Raw genomic sequence first — 25,314 nt, 5'->3', positions numbered from 1 at the left:
AAGTTGTCCCGCCCACCTAACGAATTTTTCTTTTTCTTATCTACAACGTTAGTTTATCATTAGTTTACGTTAGTTTTGCTAAAATTATCGTTAGTTTCCAAAACATAAAATTTTTATTCAACAAATAAATGGGCAGGCCAACTTCACGATTCCTCACCCACAAACGAATTGCAAACGTTTTTCATATCACATTGTTAGTTTATAGTTAGTTTACGTTAGTTTTGCTAAAACTATCGTTAGTTTCGCACAAATAACGATTTTATTCTAGAAATAAAGTTTTCCGCCAACTGAGAATTAGCCCGCCCATATTGAATTCTCATAAAATTCCAACTCATATCGTTAGTTTATCGTTAGTTTACGTTAGTTTTGCTAAAACTATCGTTAGTTTCGTAAAAATAACGATTTTATTCTAGAAATAAAGTTTCCCGCCAACTGGGAATTAGCCCGCCCATATTTAATTCTCATAAAATTCCAACTCATATTGTTAGTTTATCGTTAGTTTACGTTAGTTTTGCTAAAATTAACGTTTGTTTGCAAAAATTACGATTTTATTCGAGAAATAAGATTTCCCGCCAAGTGTAAAGTTTCCCGCCCATAAAGAATTATCATAAACTTCCATTTCGCATCCTTAGTTTATCGTTAGTTTACGTTAGTTTTACTTTTCTTAGGGACATACTGGACACATTCCAGTGTACCTGACGGAACATGATAGGCATATGCCTGCTATTTAATTGTGCTGTTAGGGTTTACATTTGGCGGAAATCTTTATTTCACGTATGAAATCGTTATTTTTGTAAAACAAACATTAATTTTAGCAAAACTAACCTAAACTAACGATAAACTAACGATATGAGTTGGAAGTTTAAGAGAATTCAATATGAGCGTGCTAATTCACAGTTGGCGGGAAACTTTATTTCTTGGATAAAATCGTTATTTGTGCGAAACTAGCGATAGTTTTAGCAAACCTAATGTAAACTAACGATATGAGTTGGAATTTTATGAGAATTCAATATGGGCGGGCTAATTCTCAGTTGGCGGGAAACTTTATTTCTCGAATAAAATCGTAATTTTTGCGAAACTAACGATAGTTTTAGCAAAACTAACGTAAACTAACGATGTGATATGAAAAACTTTCGAAATTCCTTTGTGGGCGTGGAACCGTGAAGTTGGCCTGCCCATTTATTTCTCGAATAAAATCGTGATTTTTGCGTAATTAACGATAGTTTTAGCAAAACTGACGTAAACTAACGATGAACTAACGATATGAGATGGAAATTTATGATAATTCTTTATGAGCGGGCTAACTTTACATTTGGCGGGAAACATTATTTCTAGAATAAAATCGTTATTTTTGCAAAACAAGCGTTAATTTTAGCAAAACTAACCTAAACTAACGATATGAGTTGGAATTTTATGAGAATTCAATATGGGCGGGCTAACTCACAGTTGGCGGAAAATTTTATTTCTAGAATAAAATCGTTATTGGTGCGAAACTAACGATAGTTTTAGCAAAACTAACGTAAACTAACGATAAACTAACGATGTGATATGAAAAACTTTTGCAATTCGTTTGTGGGTGAGGAATCGTGAAGTTGGCCTGCCCATTTATTTGTTGAATAAAAATTTTATTTTTTCGAAACTAACGATCATTTTAGCAAAACTAACGTAAACTAACGATAAACTAACGATGTAGATAAGAAAAAGAAAAATTCGTTAGGTGGGCGGGACAACTTCACAGATGTACGAGTCGGGACAAGTTCGGCTCGAGCACGGTAGGATCAACCGGAGTGGCGAAGCAGCCGAGGGCGGACAAGAGGGGTTCTACTGTATTATATTTTCTGTACTCTTTCACGAAACTGGTTTTCTGGCAGAAAGATTTCCTAACAAAATTTGCAATACTATAACTGAATCGGTAATATATAAAACGATGGAACTCCTCTTCTTGGAGTAAATGAGTTATTCGTGCTGAACTATTTCATGAGGGAAGTTACATGATTTTTATGTTCAAATCATTTTATTCTCACTTACTAATATGTTATAAATTTAGTATCAATTTCTGTTCGCTGCAAAAACAACACTTTTTTCTGGAGTTCTGTAGTATCTACTCTTAAAATTCGTAGCTTTCTAATTCTGTGACACTTGTACATTAGAGAAAATTGTGTTTGAAATCTACCTCACATTCAATATTAAAGCACTGTTTTCGTTATAAGTTATTCTTAATTCCTGTACATGTGTAGGGGTGTAAACACGTAAGATTAAAAAACCGGAAGATTCTATTAAAAATTAAAATGAATGATAAGTTAATTAAAAATCCGAAGAAAAAATGCAAAGGAATTGTGAGAAGTAGAAATGACTACACACGTGCTGCAATTAAATGATCAAGAAGTTTTACAACCAAGTTCAAGATTTCATAACTTCATGGTAGGTTAAAAAGACCAGATTCTGACAAGCGAAAACTAGGACACAAATGTAATAGTATATGATAGTTTACTGTGTTGCGGCAATATGCATGTCCTCATTTCATTTAACGTTAATCTTAAATTAATAATTCGTTTTGTAAACAAAAGTATTAAAAGAATTCAACACAACTCCAAATGCTCTGATGAATGACAAAGTAGTTTATTGTTATGGGCATACAGTGACACTTTGTGTAGGGATAAAGACCTTTTTAAAACCGATTTTCGGAGCGCGGGAGCCGGTCTAAATTTTCCCCTCATTATTTTAAGGAATGAGGGGATTAATTAAGACCAACACAAGGGAACTTCTACTTAACTTGGTTGGCATCATTATCATAAGTAGTAAAATAAATCTCTTCTACCTTACTAATATCTCAAAAAGTCATTCTCAGTAAAAACAATGTATTGAAAAATAATGGTTTGATGATTATTCTCCTTCCCTAATCTTTTGAGGAGTGTTAAAAAATACAGCAGTTCATCATTCAAGAATAGAATGCCTGTGATTCAAAATGTAATGAATAAAGATTTAAACATTAAAATATTACAAATTAGTTAACTCGGTACGTTTCTCGATTTTCTAGGGTCTTCGCAACACGCAGGTCAGCTCTTTAAAAAACAGTACTGTACTACGAAAGTCATTACGTCTGGTCACCCTACTTCACGGATTCTTTTTTATGTAAGTTGTTGTGATAAAATGTCACTTATGCTAGAGCTACGTATATACGTTGCAAGAGCTGTAACCCCAAATTACTCGCCACAAACTCAGTCGTGTCTGACTGATAAAACTTAGTGTGAAGCAGAAGTACATATATATATATATATATATACTTGGATTTGACACCCTTAGTCAGCAGCAGTTCCCATGACCTTTGATAGGATCAAATTATGCTAAGTCAGCAGTCCTAGGCATAACATTTGTATTCTTGGTGTCAGAGTGAGGGGTCACGTGATGACGTCATGTGGTGTCATAAGCCGTACGTTGAGCGAGCGGGTGTGTGTATACTTGTAGATCATTTCATGCTTGATGTCAAGGAACAAGTGTCGAATTAAAAATGGCTTCGTCAATGAATATATTAGCTAAGCTTAAAACGCCATCATTGGTATCTGTAAGAAAGATGAGTGATTCACAGATTGGTGTCATATCGTATTGTAGACAGTCAGTTAATTACAACGGTATATGGAAGGAAGGAGATAGAGAGAGAGAGAGTGATTTTACAAGGAACCTTTACTTAAAAATTATTATCAGATAGTGGTGCTTTATTTTCGTATTTGCAAAGTGGAAATTTGTGTTTAATATGAAAAGTAATGAAGACCAATGTACATAGACGTAACATGCATCATCTTGAATTAACCTCGTTGGTGTGCTCGTAAGTGTATGAGACATATGCAAACAAGATAAAACTTCTTCCTCTTTCTCCTCTTCGTGCCCTCATGCATGCGCAGACACCCGTGTGTATAGTGACATCATTCTGTGTTGATCATCTGCTTCAGTAACATGACTATAGTACTTGTGCCTCAACTACGGCTACTAAGAAAGATTACTTGTTGAATGTTGAATAAGGGTTTAATACAACCAAAAACCAAGTTAATTTGGGCTGGATTGGACAGTGACACATTTGCTCCAGTGATTCTTATTGGTAAAGAACTTGTATTTGGAGTGAAATTCAATTTGGCAGAGTTTGAGAAAGTTGTAAATTTGGCCCTATTTGTTACGGATTACTAGAAATCTGAAGATGAAATTACATTTATAAAATCTCTTGAATGGAATAATGAAAAATTTTTGGGTGAAAAATTAGTGATGTTAAAACAGAAAGAAATATTCCATGCTCCTCGAAACACTGTATACTTAGCTTCCAGTGATTGGCTTTATGTTTTGGAAATTTTACCGTGTGTTGAACATACTGTGGAAAACAGTAAAGCTTTCAGTGTTATACTGCTTGAATATTTTGAACTGTGTACGGATGCTATTCATAATCATGTACAATTGCAGAATGCTACATGTAAAGAACTTGCTGTGTGGATGAACAGAGTATTATTAATGGAATGAGCATCAGTTTTCCAAGTGTGTCTCTTGATAATAAGAATGGTGTGTTGAAAATTTATGGTGAAAAAATAAAACTGCAAATGAAAATAGTTTGTAAAGAAAAACTCATTGAAGCAGTTAAGGATGAACTATTTGATAATGTGCAAACACAACCATGTTGGTGGTGGTGGTGAAACTGCTACTCAATCTTTGGAGAGTATCGATGAGGTGGACATATGTTGATAAACTTTCTTAAATAAGAAGAAAAATTATTTTTCAGTTATAGTGTAAACAGAATAGTGAATTTAGCGCATCTAATAAAAATATAGTGAAATTCAAATGTTTTATTTACAAAGAAGTTAATGTTTGTGTTCGTCTACTACACTTAAATATGACAGGATTTTTATATATATTTTTAAAAAGTATCATTCATGAGTATAGTAATATTTTATGTTTTATGAAAAGAAATCCTATCATATTTTTCTTTTTATACTATTATTTATAGTAATGAATTCACATTCTTCAATTTTTTAAATACGAGAAGGAAAAGAAAAATATCTTATTTGAATTCATTACTATAGAAACTTTTCTTAAGTATGATATAATTTTTGTATTCGAAAATAAAAGCTTAAAAATAATTAATTAATGCTATCATATATTTACTACGATATGAATTCATTTACTTGTTTTAGTTTTTAAGAAAGACTCTTATTGAGCATTACAATTCATTATATTATTATCATTAATAATAATATTACATCATATAATTAAAAACTTCTCGATTTCACATATGATTATTTTTTAATTCAATGATAGAAAGTATAAAATGTTTTTACTTAATTGGTCATAAGTATATTTTCAAAGAAGGGGAAACAGTTAACAATTTATGAAAAATAAATAAAACATATAGTTTTTGTTAAAAACTAAGAATAAGAACTATTTATTGATAATAATATTTACACAGGAGAAAATTCTGTTTTTATTTTTAAATTACTATGTAGCGTTCATGATATCGAAGAAGAAGAAGAAGAATGATGGTAAGTACATTATTACTTTTTTAAAAAAGTTTTTAATTGAGGCTTTCAAAGAAGTTTTCACGTCCATTTTTTTTAAAAAAAAGTTTTAGTGTTCACGTAAGTATTACTGCAATTGCAACTGGAACTGTCACTGAATATTGTTTAAACTTTAAAAAAAAAACAAGTTGTAAATTCACTATTTGGAAAACGTATAGATATTGATGATGATGACGATGATATGCCCAATTAAGGATAAAAGTCTTGTTGTACAATGATGACCACATACGATGTCGTTCTTTTATCCTCTGAAATTAGAAAATAGAAACCATAATTTAAAATTTATTTTATCTATAATAATGAACAAATAAAGGATAATTGAAATACCTGTAATAAATACAAATCAACCACTGAAATTAGAAAGTTCTTATGTAATAATAAGGAAGAAGAAATACAAAAGCTAAAAATGAATACTTCCGATAATATATATACCTTAAGCGGCGATCATTTCTTTCCGATGTTGATGAAAGTGTATGATGAAAATCGTGTAATGACTTTCTTTTAGCTTTATAGCATAAATATAAGTATGTATAATTTCCACAAAAGGACGATTTCACACTTTGAATTTGATTACTATTGAATTTATAATAAACAGAAGTTCGACGTGGAAATTAAATGTGCTGTATTACATATGAAAGAAATCTGAATGTATTTAAGTATTCTGCATGTTCTTTATTATTAGTATATACGGATACCCAATATACACCTATTTCAGTAGGAGGGTCTGTATTTATTATGATAGCTACAGATATTTGAAAATAAAACTTTAATTCGTTAGTTGCAAACACACCTACGTAATGATTACGAAATAAAGAATTCGTTTTAAAGCATGTAATAACTCTAACTCATAGATTTACATATATGATGTGTTATTTAAATAAAATAATAATAACGTACCTTTATATTTCTTTAAAATCCATAATGCTATTCCTCTGGTGATTTACTTCAGAGCATTGAAACTTTCCGTATGTTATATAGAACACCGGTGCTAGTAGAGGATGTTAAACTGAACTTCCAGATGAACATAGCCGAGTGTAATGCTGCACAGCACTGGCTTCTCCATCTTGGGTGATGTCAAAGACGAAGATAGTGTATCCTTGAGGAAAGTCAAAACGAGGTATGCTATTGGCATTACTGGAAAAATAGAAGCTTGAACCACAAAGTACGGTATGATATGAAGAACCATAAAAGTTGTTTTCAAAACTTGGTTGTAAAGATTTTGAAGGAAAGGTTCTACATCGATGTATAGTGAGAATAAATTAATATCAAAATGTTTTAAAATGATTAGATTTGAACTTATCGTTCTTGTTTAGGCATAATTTTGAGGAAACGCCAAAATTACTCGAGTTGGTAGTACTCCTATAAATAAATTATCTATTGTTTTTGATTGAAGATCCCTTGGAATGAACGATTTCATTTGCACTCTTGTGAGAGGATATTTGGCGGTTGTTGATTGTAGAAGCTTGTTGTGTGCTAGTTTTATTGTAGGACTAACAGCAATGTTTTTAATATGTAGTGTAGTGTCTAAAATATTTAATTTAACCTCAACAGAAGAATCACTAGCAATCAGACAAAAGTTTGACTTAGCACGAATCAATTTGCTTCGTAGTTCTATTCCTAGGATTAAAATTTATCCTGATTAAAATTGTCAGAATGAAGATTTCCAAGCAAGTTAAATTTTGCACTGTTATTTGTTAATTCATAACGCTGTTGAAATCCCTTTATTAACATTAGTTGTTGCATCCATATGTCCAGCAGTATCTTGAAGGCACAACCTACATTGTAGATGAGTGTTTTTTAGCAAAGTCATCATAATTTAACAGTTTTTCGATGAATGATCGATATGGATGTTTATGAGATGGAAATGAAATCAGTTTGTTATTTAAATACACTCCCACTTCACTGAACATAGAATTTAAAAATCACTAATAGGAGCCACGTTTTATCAGTTTCTACAAATGCTGATGCATCAAGTTTAGCGATTTGAGCTTCAATATAAAGAAGAGTATATGGAAGATCTATGTATTCATCCCTTGTTCCAGGTATGACAAGATCTATAGCTGCACTTTGATTGGTTTGATATGCAACAACATGGTTATATAATATACTGTTTTGCATTGGTTTTGTACAAAAATATTTAGTTCACTTATTACACACTCGCAGGACTGGTGACGTAAAGAAGCCAGGACAATGATGATAATTTAACCAAAGATGTCTTCTGATAGTTTCCTCTTCTTATTTTTCTTTGTTTCCTGTGTACGTCTTTTTACTCTTGTTCTTTTTTGTATTCTTTTTCCTCTTGATGATGTCTAATAATGAAGGGTTGAAGATCAAATGATGTGCAGCTCTTCTTTACCTTCGTTGATATCCAGATCCTAACATAGATTAAAATTTATTTTTAGCTTTATGTTGCAAGATGGACTTCGCTTCACCCATTCGTTGATGAAATTGTTCTGTAATACGTTGGTTATCAACGATGATGTCATTCATAACGTTTGCTAGAGATTTTACTGATTCCTATCCTATTGGTTTAGCACCTTGTTTCACTAATGACATGAATGAGCGAAATAATCCTCCAAGAAAACTCCCAATACCATGTTCAACTTGATAAGGTAATCCAAGATAAACCAGCTCCAGGAAGAGCTTGTTTTTGATAATGTTATAAATACGGATTATGTATGATTGTTGATGATGTTGTACTGGTCAAAAATATACCTAGGTAGTTTAAAGCACACAGTTCCGAAAGTAAATGCCAGTGGAGAGTCTGTAGTATCTATGTGTATTTTTATGTGTTGAAAATGCATCTTTTCTATAGGTACATAATATGAAGGATTAAAAATTTCTATTGCATTACTTCCACACGCATGATTCACAAGATCCATGTGTATGATACGTAATAATGGTGCTACTGTAGTTCCAATTAATCCGGATTCAATAATATCACAACATAAATGGAAGTGATAAATTATAAATGTAAGTGAAAGTCCTAAACGTAGATTTGGATCCATTTGTCCTTGTCATATGCATGTCCTTTAAATCTGCGTTTTGTTCAAATCTCAATATCACACTAATAAATAGTTGGTGCATAATACAACTTTCACAATTGTGTCTTTATGGAAACGTCTTATAAAACAGGTATCACTTTCGCTAATGTAGGAAAAACGTAAATTTCCATAGCTCGTGCTACCATAGCTACCATAGCTCGTGCTAAACACATCATACCAGTGTTTTTGATTTGGACAATTCCCCATTTTGAACTTGATAAATTTATTGATGTTCAATATTCATTGTTTTGGGGAGCCATATCCTCTGAGCATCCTTACACGATGAATGTTTACTAAACAATTCTGCATTAATGAAGAATTATGTGTTGCTTTGTAGCAGACTCTCAAGACTTCCTAACTTCCCAAAAGCCTCTTGATCTCTCTCATTTGCAATAGTAATCCCAGCGCGATCATATGCTTCTACATTTTCTAAAAGGCAATTTTTAATACTTGACGTAGATTGTTATGTATGACTATAAATGGATTATCATCTTCAGGGACACAAGGTAATATTATTCTTAACATTCTACAGATCATGTTATATCTTCTGTACTGCTTCTTATTTTATTATATTGCTTCAAATCCTCTGTTACATTTATTATTACTGTACGTACTACTTCCACACCCTACTTGTATTCGTCTATGTCTATAAGTATGTGTATCATCTACTCGTGTTTCAATTTCTTTCAAGTTTATGTAGGCGTCAAATTCATCCTCTTGTTCTTCTATCAGGATATCTTCTAATAATATTTCCATTATTGGGGTATATTTCTAATTCTTTCTCAGGATTATCAAATAAATTATCAATCCAATTTCTTATTTCTTTACAATACAAATCTTTCTTTTCTGTCGTCCAATACTGATGCATTATTTTCTTTCAAAAATTTGTGATAATGCAGAATATGTTCCTTCTTCTTCTACTACTCATTTTTCTATAACTTCTAAATATGAATATGAGAAACACAAGATCCTCCTTTCATCTTCACCTTCTATTAGTTCCATAATGGATGAATATTCATTACCCTCATTTTTTCTTATGAATGGATATTATACTTCTACTGTTTCCTCTCATTTAATCACTTTTCTATGCAATAGCTGCTTCCTTGTGCACTTCTACTTTTTGAGCTCCTCTTTCTTTTGTATCATCTTCTTGTGCTCCTCTTTCTGCGTTAACTTAATCTTTTATTATCTCCAATAAATGTTGATATTTCTCTTCATCTTCTTCATTTGCAACTGATAAAGATGATATTATTTCTATTTCTTCAGTTCATTCAAGTTTGTCGTTACGAATTATCATACGCTCTTTTCCTTCTTTATCAAAAACATTTTCTTACACATCTTTCTTTTTCACTTTTCTCTCCTTTTCTTCTATTTCTTTTTTCTTCTTTATGTGTAACTTCTTTTATGTGCTCTTTTCCAATTTCCTCATTTATTTATTTCCATATATCTTATGTTTGCTTTCTTCATTTTTCTCATATTCGTTTCCTTCTGATACAATTTCTTCTAACACTTCCTGAATACATTTTGTCTTTTCCTCATTCATTTTCTTCTTTAAGTATATAACTCAAAAAGGGAATTATTAAGAAGCATAAGGAAGATACACCTTTTTCTTTGTGTCGGTTTACATTTTCCTGAAAAGAAGGTTAACAATGTATTATAATTCAACTATTATTATTTTTTAATTATTCCTGCTAGCAATACAATGAATAATAATAATAATAATAATAATAATAATAATAATAATAATAATAATAATAATAATAATAATAATAATAATAATAATAATAATAATAATAATAATAATCTCTGCGAGTAATAATTCCTCTGTGCTCACTCTCCTCGTTCCCCTCCCACAGATGTGGGTAGAAGGACATTGCTCAAAACTGAAAATGTGAAGCATGAAGCACAAAACTCAAAGACTTTATAAGGGTAAAAAAACCCAACAGAGGACAAAAGGCAAATTCTTCTTACTCTTTTATTTTTGCGGTGCTGAACCTTTCCTAATCTCATATAGCTTTACAATCAAAAAGATAAGGCAAGACACAGTTATATATCATGAAATCAGTGTAATGTGTTTTCCTATAACGTACGACGTTTTATCATTGACCATTTTCCAGTGCACTCCTTTCCGCTCGGATGTGGAGCATGTGATATTTTTCCAAAAACTGAAAAGGTTGAACGTAAAAACTAGTAGATTTCAAAGGCGTACAAACACCCCAACAGAGGACACATTCTTTTATTTCTGCGGTGATGAACCTTTCCCAATCACGTATATCCTTGCAGTTCAAAATTTAAGGCACAGTAATCTAACGTCAAATCAGTGTAATGTCTACTTCTATACTATACGACGTCTTGTCACTGATCATTTTTCCGGTGCACTCTCTCCAGATATGATGTATGTGAAATTCTCCCCAAAATTGGAACGGTGGGTCGTAAAATTAAAAACATTTCATAATGGTACAAAATCCAAATCCGAACATAAGTGTACAAAATTCTTGTTTTTTGTTTCTGCGGTGATGAACTTTTTCCCAAACACACACAGCCCCGCGGTTTTGCAGTGACAAATTATTCACTGCGGGGCTATATGAGTGCTTGTGCATCAACTATGGCTACTAACAAAGATTACTTTTTCAATGTTCAATATGAACTTATTTTTTCTGATTCTGTGGTGATGAACCTTTTCCCAAACTCATATAACCCCGCAGTTTAAAAGAGATTGTACACTAATTTAACTTCAAATTATTCTAATATATTTTTCTATACTATACGAAGTCCCACCCTTCTTTTTTTCTTCTGAGCGTTACACCCACTTTTTCCACATACGGAAGGGTACATTCCCGTCTAAAACTGAAAGGGTGAAACGTAAAACTCAGCGATTTCATAGGGGTACAAAACACAAGAAGAGAACGGTAAGTGAGACAAATTTTGGAATGAAGTGTTTGGGTTTAATGTTCCACGATTATGCCAATTAGGCAAAGAGAGAGGATGATTAAAGCAAGCGAATGATAATAAAAGAGCCGGTAGAATGAGAAAGTGGGAGGAAACGGTAGTACCCCGAGAAAATCCACAAGCACGATGTTGTCCATCGCAAACTTACTTCGCCAGGGATCGAAGCAGGGTCCCCTGGAGGGCCAGGGATCGCGCCAGACTTGAGCCAAATTTTGTTTTGCTTCTGCAAATCTCTTGCAAAACTCGTATAACCTTGCAGTTGCAAAGGCAACACACATTAATCTAACATCAAATGATTGTAATAAGTTTTTCTATACTGTATGAAGTTGTAACAATGATGATTTTACTGTGAAGAGCGTGAACTGTTTTCAGCTGTCTCCGGATGATGCATATATCAAGTTCAAGTACAGTAGAACCCCTCTAATCCGTCACAGTTGGGACTAGGGGTATGGTCGGAACGCTAAAAAAGTCGGATTATCATAAAATACAGAAAAATACGAATTTACAGTTGATGGACTGTATCACACAAAAGCTGGTTCGTTCTTTAATAATTCGGTTTAATAATATTGTTAATATTTCTTACAATTCCCGAGTTAAAATAAAATGCACATTGAACACTACGATGTTGCAGCTATAGGCTACGCGCTCACTCACACACTCACTGCTGCTATGCACAGTTTCAACAAGCAATTATACCTTGCTTCTTCTTCTTCTACATTGAACAAACATCTTTAAACAAAACAAAACAATTGAAATAAACAAGTTAGGACTAAACAACAGTAAAATGAGCAATCTCTAAACTAAAAAAAATGATAGCATTGTTCTCTACAATAAAAAACAAATGAACAGTAAGCACTACAGTCCATTTGATATGACTTGTCCTTTCTGCCAGTTGCGTTTCTCTCTTTCCTGCACGTGATCATAACAATCACCCAAGAAGAACTGTTTCTATGACAACAGCACGTTGAGATAATTATAATGATTCATTCCTCCCGCTCCACCCTTTTCGCACATTGCCAATTTGAATATAAACAAACTAGCAGCGTTCACCCCGCTTCGCTGCGGTCACCCCGTAACGCAATAAACTTTGTTACTTAGATAATTTTTACTTTTTCGCTTTCAAGTGATATGATAAAAACCATAGAAGATTGCAGTAAATCTTAACATTATATCGCCTGTCATTTATGTTAACCCGCCCCGCTTCGCTGCGGTCATCCCGGTGCTGGCATATTGTAAAAGTGTCTGTAAAAATAAGCAAATCAATTAAAAAATTTTAAACAGAAGATTCAAGCTATTTTCCGCTGTATATCGCCTGTCATTTATGTTAACCCGCCGAGTGACACGGTCATGCGGGTTGCATATAAATACGTTTATTTTTACCTATGATGAACTAATAACAAAGGATTTGTACGTTATGGACACTTGAATGGTCAATTATCTCAAGACACTGGTAATTAAAAATTAAAGTGATATGATAAAAACCATCTAGGGTCCAAATCCTAATAACCCCCCAAAAATGAAAGAAATTGGTTCAGCCGTATTAGCGTGATGAGCGGACAAAGGATTTTGTACGTTCTCTTTTATATATATAGATAGATGCACATTGTTTTAGTCGAATGTCAACTTGAGTAGTGGACCTGCTGGTTATTGGGAGCATTCTTTCTAATTCTCTTTTGTTTCATTGAATTTTATAAAACTGAGATTTACTTGCAGTGAATAATTTCGTGTTTCAATACTGGACACAAAAGCTGGCAACACAGCATTGAACACCACGTATGCGCAGCGAGCTGCCAGAAAAGGCAAGTAGTATCAATTGTAGTATATAAACTGCACAGTACAGTCCAGAAAACACGCACAACGAAAGAAACGATACAGAAGATGACGAAGCACTAAAACGGATATGCGGTAACAGCAAGTAAACAAGAATGCCGCGACGGCAGTAAACGACAATGTGCTACGTGAGTCACCGAAGAGTTGGGACAAGTTCAGCTTGCGCACGGTCCTATCAACCGGAGTAGCGGACCAACCGAGGATCAACTAGAGGTGTTCTACTATACATTGAAAATGCCTTCACTAAGGTGTTAAGTTATAATTCTTTAGCGTTTCCTGCCTAAGAAGTTACGTTTACCTCCCCCTTTCCCTTCTGTGACAACTCATTTTGAAACGCTACGAAAATGAATTCTGATTTTAATATCTTCTATTTCCTGCCCTCTTTTCTCTCCTTCATACAACATGATATAATTACAGCTACATATTAAAACTTCAATAGCCATTCCGTTGTTACAGTGACTACGTGCGCATGTGTGTCTGTGATTCTACAGGTTTAGACGTTTACCTACAAATGCGGTCCAAGCCACATGAACTCCTACAAGCAAGCAAATCCATGTCTCTCACATCAAACATGTTTACGCTATTCATTTTTGTCAGGTAAAAGCGTTATCATTATTATTTGATTTTATTTACCGTCCTGTTCAACACCAAGGCTATGTAAGACGTGACTTTCACTTTAAGTGTGATCATAACTACATGAGCTCTGATCGGAAATCAAATCACTGTCTACGAAATTAATGAAATCAAACTCTGTAATGACATGTTTTTCACTTTATATAATTATAACATAAACTTACTTACCTTATACATATATCTCACGCTTTATTCTCAACAAACAAGCAAACAGACACACATTCTTCTCACTCAACACTACGTAATAAGTAATGAAAGAGTATGTAACCAACCCACTGATCACTTCTCAAGCTATGCCGACATCACAGTTTCAACCAAACAAAAGCCATTTTCTACAATGTAATCAATAAAGTTAATGACCCCCACACAAAAATTCTCTTAAAAGCCCTATTTTCCACACCTCCGCCAGTGACTCTCCAACATTTCAGTAAGGATTCTTCCACAGGGTTGGGGTCGCGGTGGCTCAGTGGTAGAGCGTTCACCTCTGGTGCTTGGGGTCCCGGGTTCGATCCCAGCCCCCGCCAAGTGAACCTTGTGGTGGACAAACACCGTGCTCGTGGGTTTTCTCGAGGTTCTCCCGTTTCCTCCCACTTTCTTCATTCCACCATTTTTCACTCATCTCTCATCATCACCGTCTCCTTTAGCCTAACCGGCATAACCGTGGGACGTAAAACTCAAAGATTTCATTTCATTTCTTCCACAGGGTCATAGCGCCACCCCCTGAAAAGTTAATGAATGAAGTGAAATACCCTACCCAAACAATCCTCTTAAAAGCCTTATATTTCACTTCTCGGCAAGTGATCCCCAATATTTTAATAAGGGCTCTTCCATGGGGCCACAGCATCACCTGGTACCAATTTAACGAATAAATTTAAAGATCCTACCCAAAAACTCCTCTTAAAAGCCTTATATTTCACTCCTCGGCAAGTGACTCGAATATTTCGATAAGGACTCTTCCACAGGGCCATAACATCACCTCCGGGGCCACAGCATCACTCTCTGCCAATTTAATGAATAAACTTAATGATCCTACAAAAATTTCCTCTTAAAAGCCCTATATTTCACTCCTCGGCAAGTGACCTCAATATTTCAATAAGGGCTCTTCCATAGGGCCACACCATAACCTGCTGCCAATTTAACGAATAAAGTTAAAGATTCTACGCAAACACTCCTCTTAAAAGCCCTATATTACACTCCTCGGCACGTGACCCCAATGTTTCAATAACGGCTCTTCCATAGGGCCACAGCATCACCTGATTCCAACTTAACGAATAAAGTTGAAGATCCTACCGAAAACTCCTCTTAAAAGCCCTATATTACACTCCTCGGCACGTGACCCCAATGTTTCAATAACGGCTCTTCCATAGGGCCACAGCATCACCTGATTCCAACTTAACGAATAAAGTTGAAGATCCTACCGAAAACTCCTCTTAAAAGCCCTATATTACACTCCTCGGCACGTAACCCCAATGTTTCAATAACGGCTCTTCCATAGGGCCACAGCATCACCTGATTCCAACTTAACGAATAAAGTTGAAGATCCTACCGAAAACTCCTCTTAAAAGCCCTATATTACACTCCTCGGCACGTGACCCCAATGTTTCAATAACGGCTCTTCCATAGGGCCACAGCATCACCTGATTCCAACTTAACGAATAAAGTTGAAGATCCTACCGAAAACTCCTCTTAAAAGCCCTATATTTCACTCCTCGGCAGCTGACCCCAATATTTCAATAAAGGCTCTTCCATAGGGCCACAGCATCAGTCTCTGCCAATTCAATGAATAAAGTGAATGACCCAACCCAAAATCTCCTCTTAAAAGTCCTATTTTTCATCCTCGGCCAGTGACTCCTAATATTTCAATAAGGACTCTTCCACAAGGTCATAGCATTACCTCCAGGACCACAACATAACCTTCTGCCAATTTAATGAATAAAGTTAATGACCCTACCAAAAACTTCTCTTAAAAGACCTATTTTTCACTCCACGGCCAGTGGTTCCTCAAAAAAAAAAAAAAAAAAAAAAAGCTGCCAAATAGGCCACAAAACAACATAATTTCTGCTGTCCTCCTCCTTTCCTTCACCCAAGAATAGAAGCTTTGTGTTGCAATGTTGACTCATCATGTCAAAATTCGTAGGAACTGCTCACTAAAGGTGTCAAATTCAGGTAAAGAATCAAGTCCTCAAAATCAAAGGGTGTCAAGTCCTCAAAATCAAATCACATTATAAAGAGGATCAGAGTAAGAAAAGCAGGTGATGTAACCAACAGTTGGCATTCCTGTGTTCCCGTGTCTAGCCGCATCGAAGCGTTAAGGTGGATCACCACCCGAAAATCAGTATATATTTTAGCTTATTTCCTTAACTACTTCGCAATGAAACGTTACATATTATAAATATTGTACTGTAAGATAGAGTTATGTTTGAGCTACAACACAGGACACTGATTTGTTTGGTTGTGTCTTCTGATATCGAAAAAAGTAACTAGTAAACAAAATATTATGTTCGTTTTACAATGAGCACACAAGATGGCACTTGCTGTCTTACTAGAAGTGCTCATTTTTTTGAAATGTTTATTTGTATATGTAAAGTATGTTAAAGTAACAATCTTATTATGAAATAGATATATTATTTGACAGTTTCTCGCGTTATGTTTCACATTTTATTTACATGTTAATTTACATTTAAGGAAATAGATTTTGAGAAGAAACTTGCGCAGAAAGCCATAATGCGTTGTTGCCAAATTTGTACGTTTAATTCCTGGATTTTAGCGTTTGTAGTTCGAGAAGCGAAACTTAGCAGTGAATTCCGATAAGTCTAAAATTAATTTCTCCAGTAAGTATCCAAGCAGAATTTCATGATAAATTCCTTTATTATCTGGCATAAGTAAACACTGGACAGTATCTGGCAACGCCACACTATTCAAGCAGCGTTTAGCATAGCACCGAGAACACCTGATGATCCACCTTAAAAGGCCATTTGAGTGAATATCTCCGTTGGAAATGTGTGTGTGGTGGGGTGGGGTCTGTAACATAGAGAATGGGAAAGAAATTTATGGCGTCCATTTTTAGAACCAAAGTTGCTTCCCAAAGAGCAGTAGAAGTAAAACGTAAAGTTCTGTGGTAAGTATTTTTAGCTCAAATTGAACCATATTTTAGTTGTTCATTAAGATAACAATTGGGCAACAATTGATGCAATTCAGTGGCGCCTCCTCTTTACAGCTGAACGTTATTCGCAAGATTGTCTTGTAAACAGCATCATTTCTAGAAAGAACCCATCAAGTGGATTCCTAGAAAGCATTTGTTTCTCTTGTGAAACAAAAATATTTTCATTTTAAAAGTAATTTATTTTCTACAGTTTTGTTCAGTTGTATGGATTTGTAATTAAATCAGGGTTGATATGTTTAAAACAAAATGTTTAAAACAAGTGTTTAAAACATGTTTTAAACGAGGGCTGTTGTTTTATTCAGTTTGTTTCAAACGTTTTAAACAAATTGTTTTAAACGTGTTTTTTTTATAGGGTTGGACATGTTTGAAACAACTAAAATATCAGATTGAAGAAGCTAATTTAATTTTCTAACAAACAACCCATTCTCCGCAGGATTTGTGCATGAAGTAAATTACAAGCAGAGTTATATTCTTATTATAACATCAATTACTGAACGAAATTCTGCACATCAATGTGCGTATAACTAAACCAATAGAAATTCAAGTGAAGTATTTGAACATTTCTTAATTTCCAAAAATAATTGAGGAAACACACTATACACTATTCTAAGATCCAAATTCACAAATTCAAAACTTGGGTATTTTTTGATCAGTATCATTTCCATAATAATGAACAGTTCTCACATCATAAGCTAGAAGAAATACTCTGACAAATACAATACAACTCATAGAAAAGAGCAGTGATTAGTCTACAAGGAGCAAATGACATTTTTTAACCAAACAGTTTTCAAGATACATCTCTATCTGCAACATGGATAGCTAACAATGATCAGTGTCTACGGTATAACAACACAATTAACCGTTAGAAGCCCGCCAGGGATTTTAACAAAATGGTAGACTCTCACGTTTGGGGCTCTGGTGACTCTCCTAATTATTACAGAGTCATGATTTATACACAGTTGGAAAGCTTATAGATCACAGATTCCAACGAGGTAACATTTGTGAAATTCCCGCCGTATTTGTAGGAACGAACAAACACAAAAATCATTTAAAAATATGAAAATATTGACTTGGCGGGGCCTTGGCAACTCTTGCAGTCACCGCAAAATGCTGCTAAAATGTGCAAAATGTGTGCTTTTGCGCTGACAAAATGATGCTAATGTGCAGACCACATACTTGTCACAATAATATAAGAAATGGTAGCCAGTGCTGCCATTGCATAACGAATTCGTTTTATGTAGGAAGTATTAAAAAATGCTCAGAAAAACATTAATTGAATTAGACATTCTCTCCCCTCCCCCACGACAGTACCACGTCCATATGCAAATCATTTTTGCTGCACACATCATGTATACGAACAAAAATTATGCTTCTAGACTACTTCAGTAAAATATATTTTTCCTTATATGGAACCATTATGAAACTGTAAATTAGCCAAATGTGACCCCCTCTTCCTCTGTAAACAGAAGTACATATACAGGTTACTATCATGTAGGGGACTACTTCATTGTTTCACATACTAATTTTTCTGGCTGTATCACAAAGGGGGATGAATGGCCACCAAAATCTGATGAAAAATTGATGAAAAATTTAAAAAACGAACTTCATCCTCCCTCTCTCGGCCGTACATAAATACCCACTACATACATAAAATGTAGGGATGTGCACGAGCAAGTTTTCATTGAAACTCGACTCGACTCGAAACCGACATCATTGAGCTCGACTCTAGAACTCGGCTCGAAAAATTTCCTCCAACTAGACTCGAGTTTCGAGTCGAGTCGAGCAAAATAGAGCCAAATGCTGTGTGTAGTTTCAAGTACTTTCTTCAAGTATCCTACATAGACAATATAATTATTATCAATGATACTTACTATTACTAAAACATTATTATTATTATTATTATTATTATTATTATTATTATTATTATTATTATTATTATTATTATTATTATTATTATTATAAAAACACCAGCGTGTATAAATATGAATGATAAGCGGTTTGTGTCTGAATACTAAAAACTAGTTGGCAGCTGACCTCGGGAAAGGTGAAGTCAAGGAGGCAAGGACATCGCTCACGAGCTTCTGGGTTTCAGTTCCGGAGGAGCAAGTATCCAGGCTCGAACCAAAAATCGTTGAAAGTTAGGCTGCGTCGGCCAAACATGTCCAAACCTGCTCGGCTCGGGTTCTCAACGGCTCGGCTCACAGCTCATTCACTATTGAACCGAGCCAACAGCTCACCCAACCGAGCCAGCTCGAGCCGATGGCTCACCTGAGCCGAGTCGGTGCTTCATCTCAACCGAGACGGCTCCAGCTACTCCTCAGTTGAACCGAACTGAGCCAGTTACCATCACTACCTGGGCTGGGCTTCTGCTTCGGCTCAAAAGTTAGATCGTACAGATCTCAGCCTTGGTGGTAAGGACTACAGTATATACCGGCGTTTACATTGGTGTTCACATTTGAGGCTGTCTCGTTATACAAATCTATAGCCGTCCTGTTAATCGAAACGAGACGAGATGCGAGCAGTGTCCCATCTTCTGAGCAACACAAATAATGTTCCATATTACAGCTTACATTTTTTATGAGTTTCTCTTTCCAGTCTAATCAGGCCATGATTTCAAAACGAGTTAAAACGAGCTAAACGAGCGAGCCGTTTATCAAACTCGAATCGACTCAAAACTCGACCTCAAAACAGTGACTTGGCTCGAAACTCGACACGAGAAAATTACCTTTGACTTGCTAAAGCTCGACTCGTGTCTATCCCTAATAAAATGCATACTAGCAGAAGGCTTCATTCCTCAGGAATACTTTGGTACCAAATCATCTTTTTAGCTTAATTAGAGGCTGGGCTATTGATGTTTGTTGTAAAAATAAATGTAATTTAAGCCGAAAAACTGAAACTCCAAAAATTGTCTAACTTTGCTCTCTCCCTGCTCCCCCATATAAGCAAGAAGTACAAATACACGATATTACCATGTAGTGGCCTACTTTATTGCTTCATGTGCCAATTTTTATGAATCTATCCCCCAAGAGGGGGAATGGTTCCCAAAATACCGTTAAAAAGGAAACAAAAGAACACGATATTTACCCTCCTCCCACCGCTATGTGGTACTCCCACGTAGATAAGATGCACACCAGTGGAAAGCTGCATCCTTCAGAAACAAATTGGTTTCAAAACCATCTTCCAGCCTTAATTAGGGACTTAGCCATTGAGGTTTAAAGCCCTGATACAGCAGTTGCGTTAATGGGCATTTAAACATTAAGAATGCAGACGACCAGTAGAAAGTAACACAAAGAAACTACATATTCAGTGAACAGAAATCGGGAAAATCCCGATTTCTTTATCCGGAATTGAACATTTGGACGGATCGAGATTAGTGAAGTTCCAGATATTTGATCTAACGGTTGAATATAGATGGCAAGCAATACCTGTGAGTGTGTAAAAATGGAATATATATACCTATTTAGTTTATTGTTTTAAACAAAATAAACATTTTAAGCGTGTTTTTTTTGTTTAAAACAAAGTACTTTGTTTTAAACATTAAAAACTTTTTAAACAAAAGAAACATGTTTTAAACATAACGTTCTTTTTTTTAAAAAAAAAAAAAACTGTTTTTTTCAACCCTGAATTAAATACGTCAGGACTTATTGTTATTCTTAGTAGCAAACCATCCTTCTCTTCCTTACAAAATTTGGATCAATTTTACTACACACAAAAACATTTTGGCGCTACATGCTTGATAACAAATGGGTACGTATTAAGTTTCATATTCTCCCGTTTCCCCACTAATCATTTTTGGGTACAGGCTAGGAAGATCCGTGGTGAGAAGTTCATGGTGCTCAAGAAAAAAATACATTCCTCTGTGGAAATTGCTTTGCTTCAGAAAATTTTATGAAAAATGATCCAGTGCAGCTCGTGCAACACGTGGTCCCATGATGACTGTTTGGTGTCAGAGGAGTCTGGATAGTGCTTTGTTTCAGAAACTCTAAAGAATAAATGATCTAGATGCTAGAAAATGATGCCATTATAGATTGAGCTAGTAATTACACCTTGCTTTCTATTTATTATTCATTTAGACTTTTTTCGTGTTTTTGTGTTGTTATAGAAATGGATTATGATCCACTTAGCAGGATATATGGTCCACTTTAGAAGAAAGTTGCTTAATATCTAGTTTTCGTACATGTTCCATATTTTGATTATTATACATTTATGTTTATTTCGAAACAAACAAAACTTCTATTTTTCAATAAATAATATATTGAAATACCTTTCTATCATATGAGTGTGTAATTCCCTTATTTGTATTGTTTCCTTCTGAGTCGCACCTTTTTCTCTTGAAAGTGACCCGGTTTCGAGGACTTAACTATACATACTCTACTGAGAAAAGATAGTATGATGATCGTGCAAAAGATCGAATTCAAGATTTAAACGGATTTACACTTTTCATCGCTCCTATCAGGGGCGGATCCTGGGAGGGCATCGGGGCGATTGTCCCCCGAGAACAGGAAACTTTCTTATTTTTTTATATAAATAAAACCTATCCCAGAGTTTGGAGCTCTTAAAACTAGCTCTAAGTAGCAGTATTACAACCCCCCCCAGTAGTCCGTCCTTGATCCGCCCCTGGCTTCTATATACCGAAAAAGTGATTTTAAATGACTGTTTCTTCGTCCGTCTGGATCTAACGTGTTCACTCACCTTAAATCAGCGTTCGAAACCAAATTTGAAAATTAACATTCTCTAAGAGAGTTTAACGAAGTTTCTTCTAGTCCCAAAACTAAGGACAATATACAGCAGTGATTAAAGCTGATTTCTTGTGAAAATGTTCAGTGTCGGATTTACGTATAAGCTAAACAAGCTATAGCTTGGGTCCCAATCTCTTGGGGGGGGGGGGCAAAAAATTAAAGGAAAAGATAACTGGATGTACAATACCAAAATATACTTTAAGTTAAAAAGAAAAGAAATAAAATAATATCTACAAACAGGAACAGTAACTCGTTCTTTGTAGAGTCCTATATGATGAAAGTAATGGAGACCTTTTTTGCTAATCTATTCCCTAAAATAACACTCGTTTGCTTATGTCTGTAAATAGAGACCCTATGTTCTGCATGGACTGGTTGCACAGTTAGACAAACAAAGGGCACATTACCTTCAATAACTTAGGGCCTCATCAAACTTAAAATCCGTCTCTGAAAATGTTATAATGTTTTTGAATTTGAAATTTGATTAGTTAAATATAAGAGTTTTTGACGCTACGTTTTCGAATGTACATCGTGCCAGGGGAGAGAACAGTAAAGTTCTAGAATTATTCATAGAGTATATATAAAATAATAGATTAATCTTGTTTATTAGTTTCCTAACCTGTTTCAAATTACACTGTTGTTATTAAGAAGGTGTGTTAATGATTATGTAACCAAGAGATTGAACAATGATTACCTCTATATCTGGTATACCCTATATACCCGTACCCGTATAAATTTTGTACCCTATATACCAGCATGAGGCCTCTTCTATTTATATGTAACGGTGGGCATTCTATTTATGTGTAATGGTTGGTACTTCTATTTATATGTAACATACATTAACTTTGTTACGTTCTTTTAAGCGTCACATTGTACTTAATTTATACGTTACATGAGACCTCCCATTTCTATGTAACAATATTACATTCATTTTATATGTAAAAAAAATCGCGATTTTTTAACGCTTATTTAAGCGTCACAAGTTTTAGAATGTAGTCTCACTGATTGGATATTTTGAATTATTTGTGTTCAGTAAAATATTTAAAGTTAAGTTCAGTGGTTTAGATTTATGATTCCGTAATGGCAAATTGCTTGTTATTTAAATGTAATACTTGTGACCACATCAAAATTTAAAGAATGCCTTTAAACTGAAATATCTTTGGTGGTTCCAAATCAGATTTACGTACTAGCTAAACAAGCTATAGCTTAGGAAACCACTCGCTTGCGGGTCCAAAAAATTAAAGAAAAAACTGATTGTAATATAATTTTCCATATAACATGAAAGAGAAAATAAGATAAAAAGCACAAACAACAATGGTGTTTTGTATTGTTATGTACCGGGCTTTTATAAAGCAAGAAATAGGGCTCTATTTCTCAGGCCCACGTGTAATGAGACTCCAATTATTCAGCCCCGCTTATAATGGAACCCTCGTTTTCCAACCTTGTTTGTAATGGGCCCTTGCTTCCATTATATATCCATTAGGTTCATCAATTAGCATATAGCATATATCCAAACTTAAAAAAACCGGTGACATTTCGTCGCTGAACAAGAAAGCTTGACGTATAAAGAGCCCCGAAAGCTCGACTTATAAAGGGCTCCTTTCAATAGCTTAGGGTCTCATCTAACCTGCATACAGCACTGCTCCAAACGATGGCCGAAAGTTGGTGAAGAAAGAGCTAAGCCTGGTTTACCGCCACTGCAGATGCGGTTTCCTTTTAGCGGAACTTTGGAATCACCACTCCTTCTAAGTGATCATGACACACTTTATACAACATTCCAGAATTTTGTTCTAAACATGTGGATTATTTATCTAATATCATGTACAAAATGTTAGTAGAAACTCTTAATAGAAAAATATTATAACTTATAGCAATAAACGAAACACTTAATAAATTAACAATGAGCAGAATTACATTAATCCGAAATATGCTACACAAGAAAATTAAGTGGAATACTAATTAACAATAATTTAACTCTTTCCGATTCTATATGGGACCTTTTCTGAGATAATGATTTTGTTCTTTGGCTCCGATGACCGAAGATTTCCAGCCTTGTCTGTCCGACTTTCTTTGGTCATGTAGTACGATTGTAACAACAAATAATAAGTCGAAAGTATGGTTCAGATTTACTAATACTACTTTATCTTATGTAATCAAAGGACATATGGTGTGGACAATGAAATTCTTAAGTATTACTAAGGGATCTCAAATGAAACGTATGAAGTTGTACTTACCAGAACAAGGCAGCTTATAAATGAAATGGTGATGAGACTAGCCAGATATTGCTTGAACATACCCTCTACGACGTAGGCACATGGGTCGAAGAAGTCCCCTTTGGATCTCCAGATACAATTAGGGACAACCCTCTCAATGTATGATAAAACTCCAATCAGAAATAGTTGCTTATCGCTCTGCTCTTTATCGTTATCAAGGCATTCGTGTACTTTTGAACCTACTAAACACAAGCTCTGTTTGTCTCTCATATAATTGAGAAGATCTGGAACACGCTTCTTCCCATCAGATTTTAGTGTAGACATCACTATTCTATCCATAACTCCTGCTGATTCGTACATGCAGTGTATCTGAACAATGTAATTGAGATAGGTCTTTTTTAATTTTCTACTGATAATACGTATAACATTCAGGTGAAATCCCCAGTCATAGTAATTATAGACACCACAACAAAAAAGCTGAAAGACCAAACAGAATAAATGATTATAAATTGAAGGATTGCTACCAAACGTAGTATGAGTAGAGACGCAACTTTTTCGCAAAAAATTTGATATTTTGTAGCATTAATTATCATATTTTTTGCATTTATGTCGCATTTATTTTTTTACATGTATATATATATATATATATATATATATATATATATATATATATATATATATATATATATATATATATATAGATAGATAGATAGATAGATAGATAGATAGATAGATAGATAGATATAGATATATAGATAGATAGATATAGATATATAGAAAGATAGATAGATAGATAGATAGATAGATGGTACTTGTAAAAAGTATATTTTTGGTAGTAAGTTGTATCTAATACAAAAATGAGGATATAATTTAATAATGTGCAAATTCTACATAATGTGATCACTGAAATATAGAAAGAAATTAATGCAAAACATTAGTTAAAGTATAACATGTGCAGCAAAACATTACCAATTCATCTTTTAAGATAGTTCTCCTGTCACTAAAATCATAGTATACTTTGAAAACAGTATCTCGGGATCAACACTCGAGACTGGTAACCATATTGAACGAGCTGACAGCAAATGACCTGTGGTTAACTTTCAAATTGTTTTACAATGATACAATTTCAAGTTCCTTACAATCACTGTTGAGAACTTCAATAACCTCACTTTTAAACTGATGGTAAGCTACCAA

General features: G+C 34.4%; 1 protein-coding gene across 3 annotated transcripts in view; it reads right to left on the bottom strand.

The window, feature by feature from the left end:
• Window positions 1-25,314, bottom strand: part of LOC145672041 (uncharacterized) — a 204,219-nt gene that overhangs the window by 84,087 nt on the left and 94,818 nt on the right. For all 3 annotated transcript variants that reach the window (XM_081741253.1, XM_081741252.1, XM_081741251.1), the window contains exon 4: window positions 24,142-24,597. In XM_081741253.1, the coding sequence (XP_081597379.1) occupies window positions 24,142-24,597 (456 nt within the window). The remainder of the gene's footprint in view (window positions 1-24,141; window positions 24,598-25,314) is intronic.

Source organism: Thermobia domestica, chromosome 15 (genome assembly GCF_964235325.1).
Source record: "Thermobia domestica chromosome 15, izTheDome1.hap1.1, whole genome shotgun sequence".
Classification (NCBI taxonomy): domain Eukaryota; kingdom Metazoa; phylum Arthropoda; class Insecta; order Zygentoma; family Lepismatidae; genus Thermobia; species Thermobia domestica.
The sequence above is the reverse complement of the archived record's forward strand: the minus strand, read 5'-3'. Positions and strand labels throughout refer to the sequence as shown.